This window comes from Argentina anserina, chromosome 6 (genome assembly GCF_933775445.1).
Source record: "Argentina anserina chromosome 6, drPotAnse1.1, whole genome shotgun sequence".
Lineage (NCBI taxonomy): Eukaryota > Viridiplantae > Streptophyta > Magnoliopsida > Rosales > Rosaceae > Argentina > Argentina anserina.
The window spans coordinates 5,054,358-5,071,598 of NC_065877.1; the positions used below are offsets into that span (position 1 = coordinate 5,054,358).

A 17,241-nucleotide genomic window follows, 5' to 3' on the forward strand; every position below is an offset into this window, starting at 1 on the left:
TCTTGGGATCTCCAGTCAGCTAGGTTGGGTATCTACTGTAGTGATTTTTAATTTCCAGTGGGCTTTAGTCCCATTCCCTTCGATGATTTTTCAACTAACTCTCTGTTTAACCCTTTAGTTAAAGGATCAGCAATATTATCCTTAGACTTTACATAGTCTATAGAGATAACTCCAGTTGAGAGTAGTTGTCTAATGGTATTATGTCTTCGACGAATGTGTCTAGACTTACCATTATACATCTTGCTTTGTGCCCTGTTAATTGCAGATTGACTATCACAATGTATACCAATCGCAGGCACAAGTTTTGTCCATTTAGGAATGTCTTCTATGAACTGGCGTAACCATTCTGCTTCCTCCCCACATTTGTCTAGTGCTACAAACTCAGACTCCATTGTGGATCTAGTTATAACTGTTTGTTTTGAGGACTTCCAGGACACGGCTGCACCCCCTAGCGTAAATACATATCCGCTAGTAGACTTTGAGTCTTTCATGTCAGATATCCAGTTCGCATCAGTGAAACCTTCTATAACAGCTGGGTATGATATGTAGTGCAACCCATAGGTACGAGTATACCTTAGGTATTTGAGTACTCTTCCAATAGCTTGCCAATGCATAGCTCCAGGATTACTCGTGTACCTATTTAGCATATGAACCGCATAAGCTAGATCTGGTCTTGTACAACTTGTTAAGTACATTAGACTCTCAATTATTCTTGAATACTCTAATTGAGAAACCCTTTCACCTTTATTCTTGGACAAATGTAGATTCAAATCTACAGGAGTTCCGACAATTCCAGATTATTCCTTGTCAAATTTCCCAAGAATATTGTCCACATAGTGCGTTTGACTCAACACAAGCCCTTCTGATGTTCTCGTAATTTTAATTCCTAAAATGACATCAGCAAATCCCAAGTCTTTCATGTCAAACTTGGAATTCAACATATCTTTAGTAGACTTGATCATCTTATCGTTGCTCCCAACGATAAATATATCATCCACATACAAACATAGAATGATATATCCATTTTCAGTGTTTTTGACATATACACACTTATCACCTTCATTTATTCTAAATCCACTGGTGATCATGGCATTATCAAATTTCTCATGTCATTGTTTTGGTGCTTGTTTTAAGCCATATAATGACTTAACCAATCTACACACCTTCTTACTCTGAGGAGCAGCAGAAAAACCTTCTGGTTTTTCCATGTAGATTTCTTCTTCTACATCTCCATTTAGGAAAGCCGTCTTTACATCCATTTGGTGTACTTCAAGTTTGCGCAACGCTGCAATTGCAAGTACCATCTGTATGGAGGTTATTCTCGTCACAGGAGAATAAGTGTCAAAATAATCCAAACTCTCTTTTTGCCTATAGCCTTTAATAACAAGTCTAGCCTTGTACTTATCTATTGACCCATCAGCTTTTAGTTTCTTTTTGAAAATCCACTTGGAAGTCAAAGGCTTACACCCAGGTGGCAAATCCACTAATTCCCAAGTGTGATTTTGCATTATAGAGTCAACCTCACTTTTGATTGCTTCTTTCCACAGAGGACCATCAGTAGAGCTAACTGTCTCTTTGAAGGTACGGGGATCACCTTCAACCATATATGACAGGAAGTCAGGTCCATAGGACTTTGCGGTCCTTGCCCTTTTACTTCGTCTAGGTTCAACCTCAGACTCAGATTCGGACTCCGACTCAGATTCTTGATCCTGAGCATCATCAGTTTCGGCTCGGTTGTCTTCACGTGCCCGTTTAGAAGAATTAAATTCATCTCTAGACTTCCGTGGAAATACATTTTCAAATAAAGATGCATTTCTCGATTCCATTATCGTATCCTCATGGATTTCATGAATATTCGAATCATGGACTAGGAATCGATAAACCGAACTGTTATGTGCATATCCAATAAAGATACAATCAACCGTTTTAGGCCCATTCTTCGCCTTTTTAGGTTTAGGAATTTCCACTTTTGCCAAACATCCCCAAACTTTTAAGTATTTGTAGGATGGTTTTCTCCCTTTCCATAACTCATATGAAGTTTTCTCTTCTTTCTTTTTGGGCACCTTATTTAAAAGGTAATTTTCCGTGAGAATCGCGTCTCCCTACATGTTTGGTGGCATCCCAGAACTGAGTAGCATAGCATTCATCATATCCTTTAGAGTACGATTTTTGTGTTCTGCTACACCATTGGATTGTGGTGAGTATGGAACAGTCATTTGATGTATAATCTCATTCTGAGCACAAATCTCAGCAAATGGCGATTCATACTCACCCCCTCGGTCACTTCTTAGTGCCTTAATTTTCTTGTTGAGTTGGTTCTCAACCTCATTTTTATAGAGAATGAATTTCTCTATGGCCTCACTTTTGCATTTTAGCAAATACACATAGCAATATTTCGTGCTATCATCTATGAAGGTAATAAAGTATTTATTATTCCCTCTAGATACCGTTGATTTTAAATCACACACATATGTATGAATCAAATCAAGGGGCTCACTGTTTCTTTCAACACTTTGGAAAGATGATCTAGTCAGTTTAGCCTCTACACAAGTTTCACACTTATGTTTTGAATCAATTTGGAATTTTGGTAAGTGTTTCATGTTAATTAACTTTCGCAAAGTATCATAATTAACATGTCCTAGTCTACCATGCCATAAATTGAAAGACTCAATCATGTAGGTGGAAGTAGAAGCTTCATTCATTTTCTTGATCAAAGTCATTACATTCATTTTGATCATCCCACCCGAAACATAGCCCTTACCCACAAACATTCCATTCTTGGATAAAACAAGCTTATCAGACTCTATCACTATGCGGAACCCATGAGAGTTCAACATTGCACCAGAAATCAGGTTCTTGCGGATCTCCGGAACATACAGGACATTGTTCAGAGTCAACTCCTTTCTAGAGGTCATCTTCAGAATCACCTTTCCTTTCCCCTTGATGGTGGAGGTTGCAGAGTTCCCCATGTACAGAATCTCCCCATCCTCAGATGGTTCGAAGGTGGAGAACATCTTCTTGTCAGCACAGACATGTTTGGTGGCTCCAGTGTCCATCCACCATTCCTTGGGGTTTGAATCCACCATGTTCATCTCATATATCATGCAACAGAGGTTCATGTCTGCAACATCCTGAGTGACTGCTTCAATCAGGTTTGCCTCATTCCTTTTATTCCTCTTTGGTTTGTTGCAGTCGACAGACTTATGACCAGTCTTGTCACAGTTGTAGCACTTGCCTTCAAATCTTGGCATTTTGGAGATGCCTCCTTTTGGCCCCAGCTTGGACCCTGGATAGTTGTCTTTCTTATTTTGGGAACTTTAACCATGTTCCATCATGTTTTCCTTGGCAGAGACGCCATTGATCCATGCTTTCTTTTCGGATCCTCGGTTGTCTTCCTCAATGCGAAGCCTAACCTCTAGATCCTCTATGGTCATTTCCTTTCGCTTGTGCTTCAAATAATTCTTGAAGTCCTTCCAATCAGGTGGTAACTTTTCAATAGCACATGCTACTTGATAACTTTCACCTAGTTGCATTCCTTCAGCGTGAATCTCATGCAGGATTAGCTGAATCTCAGAGAATTAACTCATCACAGTTTTGGAATCCACCATTTTATAATCAAGGAAGTGGCCCACGATAAACTTCTTGGCGCCGGCATCCTCGGTTTTATATTTTTTCTCCAAGGATTCTCATAGCTCCTTTGCCGTTCCCATGCTAATGTACACATTATACAATGAGTCGGCTAGACCATTCAAGATATAATTCCTACATAAGTAGTCAGAATTATTCCATGCATTAACAGCAGCAATCTTTGCTTGATCACCATGGTCATCTTCCTTGAATTCAGGAGCATTCTCCGTCAAAAATCTTGCAAGATTCAGAGTAGTCAGATAAAACATCATCTTTTGTTGCCACCTCTTGAAATGCAAACCGTTGAACTTCTCAAGTTTTTCCCCATGGGATACTGAGACAGGTACAACGGGAGCAGTAAGCACAGTTGGCACCAAAGGTCCCTTGCCATTTCCAGAATTTTCTCCGTTAGTCATTTTTAGAAACTAAAACACACACACAAGGTGTAAGTTTACTTGAAAAATTGTAGATAAATATCGAATACAAATTATATAAGCAATATCAAAGATAAACGTCTTAAGATTGTTATAAAATCAGTGATATATTGCATATATAATTTAATAAACTGAATTATAAATAATTATACATCAGAAATGAAGAACACGAAAAGAAATTCAACCAAAATACCGAACGATTGGTGTTGGAAGAACTAGTCGAGACGTGTGTGATACCACACTGTCCTTAAGACGTTTACGCCTCATCTACCGGTGCAAGGATGCTTGGCGCTTGTCTCCCAGGATATAACGACTAAACGATTCTAGGAAGTTGCACTACTAACTAGAACCTTCAACGAACTCGAAAGACACCTCTTTCTATCACCAGAGAAAAGCTAAGAGTTTTGAGAGTTGGAGATGATTGTGTTTTGAATGAGATGATTTTACAATGAAAGGATGGTGGCTATTTATACTGTGTTTTGAGTGACAATTTCTTATTCACCCACAAACCAAATTACACAAACAAACATATGATCTTGTAGCCCTCATTATGGAGAACTCAAATATATGTTCATCTTTGATTAATTATAAGTTTAACTTAATTTAATTAATCAATTAAAATTTGGTTTTAAATGGTTTTTCTAACCATTTTCCAACATGTGTCACGATGCTTGTTAATTAATTAGAACATATATGATATATATTAAGGTGTTAATTGAACGTGGGTTGGATGAAGGGTGTAAAGACGGAGCCAGGATTTCATAATGGGTTAGGCTAGAAAATAATTTACGATTATTTATAAACTATATATAGAAATTTAGAGAGTGTTAATATTTAAAATTTAAATTTTAACATTAAAATTTAGTTAGAAATACAAGTTTTAAAAGTAATTTAAGATGAACTACAACTCACCGTAGTCCGTACGTAGCTACGTCCTTAGAAGGGTATGCATCATGCATGAACCAAGCTATAGCTTCTAGTTACACTTGTATCACGTACATGATGAAAGAGCAATTTCACTACACAAAGGTCGTTTTGCAACGAGGCCGGCGGACGCATTCTTCTACAATATTGCAGATTTGCAGTCCACGTCAAACTTCATCATTTCTAGTCGATTATCAACGCAAGTAGAACAAAACTTCATCCAATTTTGGTCAATTTGAGTACTTAATTAAGTTAATTTGTTGATCTAATATCTAACACACACCATCGCGAAGACCCAACAAGTACGTAATTATTAATTAGCGATGCTACTCATTGATACGTAGTTCTAAGCCTCTGCCGTTGGCATATCGTGCATTGTGAGGCTTAGTATATTAAAACCTGACTTGAACGGTTGAACCTCATACCAACAGTCAGTGAAAACCCCTATTCTGCTTAACTAATTATTCTGCAGAAGTAATAATTACTATGTAATATATGACCAGTAACAGGCCTCTGCAAGGAGTCAATGTTAACAGAATAACACCCCAAAGACCACAAAAATGTAATCTTTCCTACTGATTGATTTGTTAATGCAGAGTTCACACCCGATACGGAGACCATTGGCCATAACGTACGACCCATAAGTTTGTGGAAGATACATGTACCAATAGGAATACATGCAAATTTGGCGTTATAACTTCAGTTAAACTCGATTAATATTCAATTATTTTCTAGCCTAACCCATTATGTAATATATTCAAATAAACGTATGTGTTACTAACATATACATAAGATGATTAGGATCACGGTCAACTTACAAATGATCTTCATTTTTTTCGCTAAATTTATCTTACGAGGTAAATCTTCAGGTAAGTTGTTTTGAATGAGGTCTTCGGAGAAGAACAAAGAACGTACATACAACAAAAGGTTTGTTAAAGAAGAAAGATTGGGATCAATCATTCTTCAAAAGACCAGATTACTATATATATATTTATTTATTTATTTATTTAAAAAAGACGTCAAGAACTTATTACAACCATAAAATTGGTTAAAATTGTGAAGTCAACAATAGAGTTATACACTCATACGAGTTAATTAATCTTTCTTTTTTTGAAGTTAAGTTAATTAATCTATATATGAACGTATTTTGTTTGCTGACTTCAACTACTTCAGTGTGTTGCGCACTTTATTTAAATCCCAATCCAAAGAAAAAGGCAACCCAATTGCCTCTCCTACTTCCTCTCTCTCTCTCTCTCTTTCTCTCTCTCTCTCTCTCTCTCTCTCTCTCGCTTCAAACCCGGCCAATACACCGTCCAAAATGTTCGGCGCCAGCCACCAGCTTCCCCAGAAGTCCCTCGCAATGAAACAGGAGGATGACAAGTTCTTCTCTAGGGTTCTGTCCAAGGAAAGCTCCATGGCCAATCCATCTTTCAAGGTCTACTATGGAGGATTACCTGCAAATGTACCATTCATGTGGGAATCTCAGCCTGGTACTCCTAAACACAAATTCAGTGAAGAAACGCTTCCTCCTCTTACTCCTCCACCTTCTTATTTCTCCAACAATCCCAATAAAAACCCATTCAAGAAGCACTCAAGATCCAATCTTTTACGTGTTTTGTTCCTAAAGATTAGCCTGAAGAAAAACCATTTTCCGCAATCTCCCTCATCCACATCGTCTTCTTTGTTTTCCAAGTCGGATATGTCCATGCGTGTGCCTATGAACACTACCTGTCGGAGCAGGTTTTCGAGCCCGAGCTCATCTTTTGATTCAAGGGGAGATTATGAAGAGGATGGCGTAGTTGGCTCACCTGCTTCAGCATTATGCTTTGGATTTCGTAGGGTGATGGCTAGTGGAGCCAACAGGGATTGTCGCCGGTTTTGATCAGTTACCGGAATTTCCTTACTGTTAATATTGCATTGGCCATGGATGATGGATCTGATGGCCGAGGTACCTCTTTGAGAGTCCAGACATGCTTTGTATGGATCTTGCTTATGTTTTTGTTTATATATTTCATGTGTATAATATGTATTATTATAGTGACCTCTACTTCATTCTTAAACTGGTATATGGTAATTGCATTTTAGATATATCTAATTAAATTATGGCATTCAGTCGTTGCTTTTAATGTAGGTGTTTATTATAGGCAATGAACATTTATTAAGTAAATTGTGGCAAAACATGTACGAGCAGAGTACGTACAGAACATGAGAACATTAATTTTGGAGCTGTTAAATGATGTAAAATATGAGAAATAATTAGTTTTGAGGAACTATTACATTATAGATCGAGTACAATAGTAACCATGATCGGAGTTATTTCATTGAATAGGCTATAAGATGGTGATATGATCTCAAAGTATACTCTAATCAGTCTAATATATTGTCAGTTGTCTGAGGTTGCTCTTACATCTAACAAATTGAGACCATGGCAATTTGTTTTCATTTGGATTTTGGGAGTAAGGGATTTTTGCATTAGGTAGTTGGTTGTTGGGGACATACATACTAGCGTATCGTATTTCCTTAGCTCGTGGCTGCAGAAATATTAATTCAATGCAAAGAGGAAGGATGGGTAGAGCCGTAGAGGTTCCTATCACATATTCAATTGTTGCATTCTCGGCTCTGCCTTTGTGGCTTTGTCTATTAGTTGGGAATCTTTTGCCTCTCTTCTTCAAATGTTCACCGAATGCTAGCTTCTTAATTACATTTCGGATTGAATTTACAGAAAGTAATTAGTTTAGGGTTTCCGGCAATGGGAAGAAAAACATGAGATGTACTGTAGTTTTAGAAAGGCCTTATAGTTTCCGACGTGAGATGTAACGTACCCTCGAACGGTCCTTATTCGTCGCGGTGGCTCTCCAATTTTCAATCGTGTTACCCCATTATTATTAGAAGGACCATTTCATGGACTTCATGTACAATAAACCTAGTAGCAGAAGAGCTCCGGGAAGAAAGTCCCTAAAACTTAGAAATTCATGAGAATGATGATGACTTTCTATAAAGTAGTTTACTTTGCCTTTCCATGTTGTAGCTTTCACTTGTCGATTTGTCACGGACTCGAACAAGCCTATTTTGATCAATTATGTGAGAGTAAAACAGTAGCTAGAAAATGAGAAAAACTTGCGTGAAAATGATCTCTAATACTCTGTCGGTGCATATCTTTGGAAATAAATTAGTGACACAATGAAGCTCTGGGACCTTAGAGCTAATTGTCTGTTAACATATGGTATAGGCCAAAGATGATCGATCAATAATATTAAAGAGGGCTGGCTACATGGGGACACCATAGAGTACTAGAAGAAGATATTATTCTTGGCATATTAATGAATGAAAGAGGAAACAGAAGAGAAGGAAGCAGCTTAACACACCCTACATAGACAATAGACATGATACACTGAATGGCAGTAGTTGATAGACCTTGATCAAATCCGGATTGATCGTCTTTGTTTATCTAAAACTTGTCGGTAGCTGTATGCGACTCGCGGGGTGCGCATGGTGCACCATGTGCGCGCGGGCCATTGAAACTAGCATTTTTGAATGGTATATTGGTATAGAAACGTACATAAATCTCATGTCTGAACAGATTTTCCATCTGGATTTCCACTGTTTCTCCACAATCCGGACGTCGACGATGTCATTTTTTCTCGTTGGAGTGTACCACATCTTCCTAGATGTTGCTATTATGAAGAAGAAGGCAAAAAAGATCAGGGTCGGAGGTCCACTATGATCAGTCGTGAAGTTCTGAGTGAGGTTGTCGCACAAACCTCCGATCCCGATCTATTTCGCCTTCTTCTTCATCATAGTAGCGTTTAAGAATGTGTGGTGTTACTCCGGCGAGAAAACATAACGTCAACGACGTCCAAATCATAGAGAAATGACGTAAATCTAGACGGAAAAACCGTTTGTACGTCCACATCTAAGAAGCACTATTGAAAACATAACTCCATGCTCAATTGCTTACATGCTTCAAGTACATGCTCTCAAATTAATGGAATTATGCTTAGACTTTCCTCAAACAGTTTGGTTCTGTTTAGGTAGGATATAATTGGTTCAAACATTGGTATTTAGTCATTTCTTTAACCTCCAACTTGAATTCTCAAAAGAATTATCGATGATGATCGTATCATGATTTCAGGGTAATCATATTTATCGCAGGTCTCATAATAAATTAAGTAAAAGAACATAGCCAAATAATGAACACTAGAATAATCTTAATGACGTAATACGAAGTATGGAGAGTTTACAAGCGGTAAATCGGAAAAGATAGTGAAGAGATCTTAAGCGAAGAATCCTAGAGATAATATAAAACTCGTCAATGAAGTCTATACCTTTTTAAAAGTGCTTAAATATTGACAAAACAAACTCTAGAGTCACGAACCTAGCCATTCAGCTGCCACACTTGGTCTATGCGGCGCTTCATCCCTATGGAGCCAGCCTTATTCAACTGGGCAATGCACTGGTTTCGCCCTGTCTTGGGCTCATAAGGGGATCGGCTCCAGACCCCAACCTGTGTGTAAGGCGGCCAACTCTTTTCTTCGACATTAAGTCCCCGACTAGCGACAAGCTCTCCAAATTGAACCGGGTCGGCCTGCCTGAACCCCTCGAAAGGAGCAGCCATATATCACCCACACTTGTTATCTTAGAGCAAATCCCATATATGCTTGATGTTCTTATAACCAGCGACGCCCACGATTGACACTCCTGAAAACGGGACGTGACATCCTCCCCCACCAAACTTGGTGTACGTCCTCGTACATGGCATCCCCACTTACGGCCCGCATATCCCTTGTACGCCCGCGATGCCTAGAGCGACGAAAAAGAGTTCCCAAAGATCGCCCAACAATGACTTCGCTCCGGATCTCTCGTCCTGGACTTTGTCACGGATCCTCTCATCCGGTCCTCTCTTCTGGAGGCGACCCTGCTTACTCAACTCCCCCGTGGAGCCCCCCGCATCTCGGGGACACGACGACATATGTGAGCGCTTGGCGAACACAACGACAATGATGTTGAGGCGGCTCTAATACCACTTGTCACGAACCTAGCCATTCGGCTACCACACTTGGTCTATGCGGCGCTCCATCCCCATGGAGCCAATCTTATCCAACGGGGCAATGCACTGGTTTCACCCTGCCTTGGGCTCATCAGGAGATCGGCTCCAGACCCCAACCTGTGTGTAGGGCGGCCAACTCTTTTCTTCGACGTTAAGTCCTCAACTCTCTGAATTGAACCAGGTCGACCTGTCTGAACCCCTCGAAAGGAGTAGCAATATATCACCCACACTTGTTATCTTAGAGCAAATCTCACATATGCCTAATGTTCTTATAACCAGCGACGCCCATGATTGATACTCCCGAAAACGGAACGTAACACTAGGGTAATCCTAAAAGCCCAAAGATTGAAACAAACCAAATCTAAAACAAAATAGAAAACATAAAATGCTAGAAATACATAAAATTGTTGATTCGAGACACTTAAAGAACTTGGAAGCCTGAAAAATCACATTGTGGTGATAAATCTTAACGTACTCAACCTAGGTTCGCTGCCCTTAACGAATTGGTCTCACCACAACTCCACAAGGGTAGGTGTGGAAACTCTTAGATCCTATTTTAGAAAATTAAAAAAAAAATCTCCTCAAAGAGATAGTTTATCAAAAATTATTAATTTTATTGAAAAATAAATTTACTTAGTATTTTATTAAAAGATAAATAATTCCATGTCAATTGCCATATCATTCGGGAAATCGATTGTAACACATGAGCGGCCTAGGTAAAAAACTAACTGACATGCAAGTCATGGATCCCACATCACCCGGTAAATAGTAAAGACATTGTGCTTATAGCCTTATACAGTTATACGAGTAGGATAGTTTGACGCGGTGCGGGTCAGTAAACCCAAAACGGACAATACGAGTAAGTTAAACCTAACTAGATCCAACGACTAAAAACGAGCGTAAAAACTAGTGTGAAAAACAGCATCGACAAATCAGGCCCGACTTCTCCCTTGGCTTATCCTGGCCAGAACAAACGAGTCTGGTTCGACGGCCTCGTCTTGTTGTTAGAAATTCCACCAGCCCGACAGTCCCGACAGTTTCCAGTTCAAAGTTGGAGATCGAGATGGCCTCGGAGGAGGTGGATTGTATCAGCGAATTGCCTGATGAAATTGTAACTCACATCCTCTCTTATCTACCTGTGGCAGACGCTTTTTCTTTCAAGTTAGTGTCTCGTAGATGGAGCCGCATCCAGGTTCCCCTCTCTAATATCTACTTCAGTGATGAGACTATATTTGGAAAAACAATTTTCTTCGAGGGATGTAGTAATCTTGAAAAGCTCAAGTCTGAATTTGTTGATAAAGTTGATGGGTTCCTCAACTTGTTTAGAGGGCCGTATCTTAATACATTCATGGTGGATTTCTGCCTGGATAATGAGTCTGCTCCTGCGATCGATAAGTGGGTCAGTTTCGCAGTTTCGATGCAAGTTGAATCAATCGAGCTAGCCTTTAACAATACAAACAGTCAAACCCTCTACAAGTTTCCTTTTGATCTTCTTCCAGAACCCAAACCTTTCACTCGATTGAAGCGTCTCAAGTTGTCAGCATGCTCGCTGTTGCTGACACCTGAGTCTCCTCCTCCTTTCAATTGCTTAAAGACCCTTGAATTGAAGAATCTTCCTTTAGACCAAACCAGTCTAGACGGCGTCCTTTCTTCTTGTTTGGACCTTGAATGGCTGACATTGGAGGAATGTAAATGGCCACGGACGCTGCGTGTGTCCAGCGCCCGATTGAGAGGCTTACGCGTTCGTCATCATCTGCCAACTAGCACTATTGAGCTCAATGCTACTCTACTCCAAACAGTTGATCTTAAAGGTCGCGCATTAAAGCTCTCCTTTTTGGTTGTTCCGCCTCTCGAAAGAGTCCATCTTGCGTTTGTAAACCCATATGCGGCAGAGGTTTTCTTTGATCTTCTACCAGCAGCGGTTCGTCCCAAGTTACAAATTTTATCGCTGAGATGGTTTAAAGCTAATGTAAGTATCCTAGTTGTAGCTTATTTTGATTGTTTAGTGACACATTTAGACTCTGGAGTAAACTTTGGTTTGACACCTTGTTTGTATTTTTTTGTTCTTAGAATATAAATGCAAGGATCCCCGAATTCAGCTGTCTCAAACAACTGGACTTCTTTAGTCCTATATACAGGGAATTTGACCTCCTCTCAATTACCAACCTTCTAAACGCTTGCCCCATGCTGCAGAAGATCCATCTGAATATGAATGTAAGGCATCATTATCTTCAAATTGCACTCTCTTAATGATATCATACTCAATTCTTTGTGAAACTTATTTACCTTCTGATTTATATGCCATGTTTCTTTTTTAGACACTACTGCATGCACGCATTTATATAGTTCTGTACACATATGACTATAAGTCCTTTTGCACCTTTCTTATTTTTAAACTTTTTTCTTTGGAGATTTATCGCTTACTTAATAGTATATCCTATTATAATGCTGCTACATATTTACATTGAGTTTGAGCAATAAACATCCTATAGAATACAAAGTATGACGTTGGAATATGATCTGATGTTTACATGACCAAGGATAACTTTGTTTGTAGAATTCAGACACACATGCACACACATGTCGAAACAGGCCTGAGAGATACTTGTTTGAACTCGCTTTGTGTATGAGAAAGAAACTTAAGTAAACAGATTGTTATCAACACATATTCAATAAAGGTTCAGGAGGTTTTGTTTAGGACTTTAGGCATATGTTAGAGAGCAGGAGAAAGAGGTCATGCTTTTCAGTTGACACTTGTTAGGGGTCATATTCAGAAATGAAGTGGATTTCATTGCGCAAAATTTAATGATTGGTGGAAGTCAGATTGCATGAATGATGATGGAATGATCTGGAGCATTTCTTGCTTTCGTATTCATTGTTTTTTTTTCCTTATTTCCTTCACGCCCTACTATTTGGACTGAAAAGGTTATGGCTTTGGGTGGAGTTTTAAGCTGGCTTGTGGACGCGTAAGAGGGTAAATGCTAGTGATTTAACTAAATTAAGGAGTCCACGTTGTCGCTACTCTTCATCCTTAAAAATCAGGTTAGCACATTGAAAAAAAAATGTAACTCACTTCCCTTCCCTGGCTAACACTATAGGATAGAAAAATTGCCATCTAATTCACCATTCAATGGCCTTATCTGAAAATCTACAGCTTATGAGTTTTCCACGAAACTGATTTTTCCTTCCAGTACGGATATGACTTGAATAGAAGTGCTCCTGTAATAACTCTCCAAGAATTAAAAAAAGTTACTAAGGCAACTGTAGGACTTGTGAGAAAATAAAAGGACTCTTAGAAGCACAAAACCAAACCAACACTTGAAGGCAAACTATATAATTCCCACATAACCTAACACCAGTTTCCAGTTCAACTTGACTAGATTCTATGGTTCAGGCCTTTTAACTTGTGATATTGATGCCAGTATTTTGCTCGGTATTGCACCCAGGAATAATCTCTCAAACACTTCCATTTCAATATTAGCGGTTCATGTGCAACATGCAGTGAAGCTCACTGATCATATCTTTGTGCATTGTCAAGCCTAAGGAAAAAAAATTATGGAGGCTGAGGAGTTTGGAACATTCATCAGTTTTTATTGAGCAGTTTACGTTTATAACTAGAGATAGTGGACTAAACTATACTTCTAGACCAAAATATGCTTGTCTGGCTGATTAGAAGTTGTGGAGCTTTACATTATCAACTCTGGTTACTGGATGGGAGTCTACTTTCTTGTTGTCCAGGTTGGCCGTCCTGATTTCTTGATTTAGTAGATTTTATTTGTGGTGCTTGAACTCTTATTTAACATGGAGGAGAGGGATCCATGCCAAATTTGCTAGAAGTAATTTCTTGTAGTCCAACTTTCTGAGGAGCAGGGAATTTAGGACTTTTTTATGCAGCTGTAGCCTGTTGTGCGGAAGCGGCTAACAATCCCACACACACGGGATCAAGAATGCCTGATACTCCCCCCACTTTAGCCACCCGGTTGAGTTCGGGTATGGGGTTTTCCACAAAAAGCCTCGGCAGTAGTGTGTGTGGTATCATTCCTTATAACCAAGGATGACTTTTCACTTTTCAGATGTGGGATTCAAATGGCTCTTATCAAAGCAATACTTTTTCCAACATAGCCAAGTTCCTTCCAACGGTAAAATGTATTAGAAAAGCTATAGAATTCCTCTTTTGATACATAATATGTCTGAGTTGTAATTTTTTCCCACCTAATCTAGCATGGATATTATGACTTGCAAATGACGTTGCAACTGAATTGGTTTGAGCATGATAATTCTCTTGATTGTATGCAGCTTCTATTCAAGGCATGTCATTTGGGGAACCAATGATTTAATAAGTAATCATGAAAAAATGAAATTAATTAATTATTTGTGCATTACGTAATCTAACATTTCTGTCTTATGATCTAATGGCAGATCAATTCCATACGCTCGGAAAGCAGGAAAATAGAGAAGGTGGTGTATTTGAATAACATGAAATATTTACATTTGGAAGAAATCGAAATCAGTGGATTTTGCGGGACACCGAATCAAATGGAGCTTGTCATATACCTGCTTAACAATGCAGTGGCCCTTAAGCTTATCACTCTTATCTACTCACAGTGTAAATCACATGATTATAAGTGGCGAAATGCTGATCATCTATCCTGGTCGAAGTTGCTGACTGAGAAGCAATTCCATGATTTGCTTCATAAGGAGATGATTAGCCAAGGGGCAGAGTTAATTATCTGTTGATTTCTTCCTGGTGAAGAAACTTGGGTTTCTAAATTGGTTGGTGTACTGATTCCATATGTGTTATGTAACAACTCTGCAATGGCATCTTCAGCAATACCTGTAGCCTGCCCTCTTCAGCGCTCTGTTCAATGTTATTTGGTATACGCTGGACAAGATTGTTCTATTTCATCTCCACTTAGAATCTTGTCAAAAAAAACGAGCTGAGATTTTGTTTGGGTTGTAGGTGAGGCGTGGTCTAGTTGGTTAAATACTTTAACTAACAATGTTGAGATCATGGGTTTAAATCTCATTAAATGAGTTATTTAATGATTTTTTTTTTGTAAAAAGATTCGTTTGGATTGCGAGAAAATGTCCTTTCGAGGTTTTGTATGTTTGATTGTCGTTTGAATTTTTTACTTTTGTTGATGTGGTTGATCAAATTGTCTGGTATGCCTGACCTTTGTTGTAGTTGAGCTAATTGTTGGGTATACAATTTTTATTGTTTTGTTTCAGAAATTACTAACATCCTAACCCGCACAATGCACGTGCAAGAAAAAAAAACTGCAGGTTCATGATATTGAGACAATATGTTATTCTCACAATCTCACGTCTCCACTTTAATTTAATCTTTCTCACAATTTTTTTTGGATACAAAAAGTTTTGGTGAGAACTTGATTACGCTATACCACTATCGTTAGGACAAACTTGCATTCTCAATTCTGAAGGACTTACGACTGACACATACATGTCACACAACTCTCAGATATAGATTTCCGCATGAGAATTTACAGATTGCGAACCAACGATGCATGCTGGTAGTGGAGATCGAACATGTGTGAGTGATACACCTCAAGTCCGCCCTTGTCAAATGAGCCAAACCTCGTTGGTAATATTCTCACAAATTTTTTTCCTTTATTCAAGTTTTTTTGGTTTTACGTAGTTGTCCCTTTGTTTATTTATGGTGGCAAAATAATAAAAGTACAATACCTTTTTTTGTGTAAAAATTTTAAATCTCGTTCTCAATTTGGTGAATTATTGGTTTTTCACTTCATAAAGTAGTAGAGATACAACTGTATGTATGCAAGCACCTACGTGCAGTAACATTTAAATGAAGAAAAAAAGTCACCATCAGTACCCCAACTTTGGTGGTAAGATCAATGTGGTACTCTAACTTAATGACTTAGTTTGCTCACGTGCACACGCACGTGCCCATTTAAAAAAGAACAAAAATAATGCTCACGTGCCCACGCACGTGCCCATTTAAAAAAGAACGAGAATAACTTTTCTCTTCTTCTTCTTCTTCTTCTTCTTCTTCTTGCCAGTACTCATGGTTGAGGGTTGCGGCTCAGCAAAAAGCCATTTAATTTACCTTCTACACACTTGGCTTCTCTTTGTTCTTATTCTCTCAAACGAATCCTCACTATCGCCAATCACAACCTCAAACCCTTCCGATGCGTTCTTCTTCGATCCTCCTTTCCCATTCCAATTTTGATCATAAACATACTAGTTAAAAAAACAGATCCAAGTACAAAAACTCAGAAGTACATTCAACAAACTAAAACAACGAAAATTACGAAATCATATATATATATATATATACATATATATATAAGTCGTTTCAGGTACGGAGGTCCGTACCTTACGGATTCACTGATTTCCGGGGACGGCAGGCCGCAACGGCATGGTGCACCACCACAGGCACAGTACCTACCTCCCGGCGATCCCGTCTATGCCGACCGAAGCTCCATTGACAACCCACAACAGCCGGAATATGCAAATTTCAATTTCTGGGCAAAATCCGGCAATTCCGCGACTACGACCGCCATGGGTCACCGATGGAGCTCCGACCGGCATAGACAAGATCTTCGGGAGGTGGGTAGTGCAGCTGTGTCGGTGCGCCGTACCGCTGCGGCCCACCGTCGCCGGAATCAGCCAATCCGTACTTTACGTAAGGTATGAACTTCCGCACTTGATCACCATTATATATATATATATATATATATATATATTCTTGAGCTCGAACTCCTCATATTCCTTGGATTCAGTTGTTGTAACTCATCTTCTCGTAAAACCGAATTGATAAGAGCTGAGAGATTCACCTAATCCTTCCCCCACCTAGTGTGCGGCTTCGCGGCCATCACTAGGTTTAGTGGAGTCGCCGCAGCCCACGATGATGATGACGGAGCTGAAGAAGCAGCTGGAGAAGAAGGAGAAGGAGGAGGAGGGGGCTTAGTGAAAGGCCATATGTAGAGGGAGTGGAGCTTGTGGAAGCCACCGAGAGCTAGAACAACAGATCTCAACTGCTGGTTTCATAGCCGATGTTAGCCCAATGGCGAGTGCATATGAGCTCCCAAAGCCGCCGTGAGTACTGCAAAGAAGAAAGAAGGAGAAGAAGAGAAAACTCATTTTAGTCATTTTAAAAATGGACAACTAACGGCTCCGTGCAGCAAAATGGCCTCCGGCCCATCTTTGATAGTAAATGACGAGTTTGGG

At 39.3% G+C, this 17,241-nt stretch overlaps 2 protein-coding genes across 2 annotated transcripts; both read left to right on the plus strand.

The window, feature by feature from the left end:
• The first annotated feature begins 6,272 nt into the window (after positions 1 to 6,272).
• Positions 6,273 to 7,091, plus strand: LOC126800274 (uncharacterized). The gene has a single exon (XM_050527602.1). It carries the CDS (start codon positions 6,304 to 6,306, stop codon positions 6,865 to 6,867), a length of 564 nt encoding a protein of 187 aa, XP_050383559.1. The 5' UTR covers positions 6,273 to 6,303; the 3' UTR covers positions 6,868 to 7,091.
• A 3,873-nt stretch (positions 7,092 to 10,964) lies between these two features.
• Positions 10,965 to 15,056, plus strand: LOC126800249 (putative F-box/LRR-repeat protein At3g18150). Its single transcript, XM_050527575.1, has 3 exons — positions 10,965 to 12,001; positions 12,103 to 12,246; positions 14,452 to 15,056. Exons 1-3 carry the CDS (start codon positions 11,096 to 11,098, stop codon positions 14,767 to 14,769), a joined length of 1,368 nt encoding a protein of 455 aa, XP_050383532.1. The 5' UTR covers positions 10,965 to 11,095; the 3' UTR covers positions 14,770 to 15,056.
• The last annotated feature ends 2,185 nt before the right edge of the window (positions 15,057 to 17,241 follow it).

Excerpts from the sequence above, each read along its gene's own strand:
- LOC126800274 (XM_050527602.1), top strand. The coding sequence starts at position 6,304 with ATGTTCGGCGCCAGCCACCAGCTTCCCCAGAAGTCCCTCGCAATGAAA.
- LOC126800249 (XM_050527575.1), top strand. The coding sequence starts at position 11,096 with ATGGCCTCGGAGGAGGTGGATTGTATCAGCGAATTGCCTGATGAAATT. Across the intron at positions 12,002-12,102 it reads TGAGATGGTTTAAAGCTAAT|AATATAAATGCAAGGATCCC; the intron begins GTAAGTATCCTA and ends TTTTGTTCTTAG. Across the intron at positions 12,247-14,451 it reads AGATCCATCTGAATATGAAT|ATCAATTCCATACGCTCGGA; the intron begins GTAAGGCATCAT and ends ATCTAATGGCAG.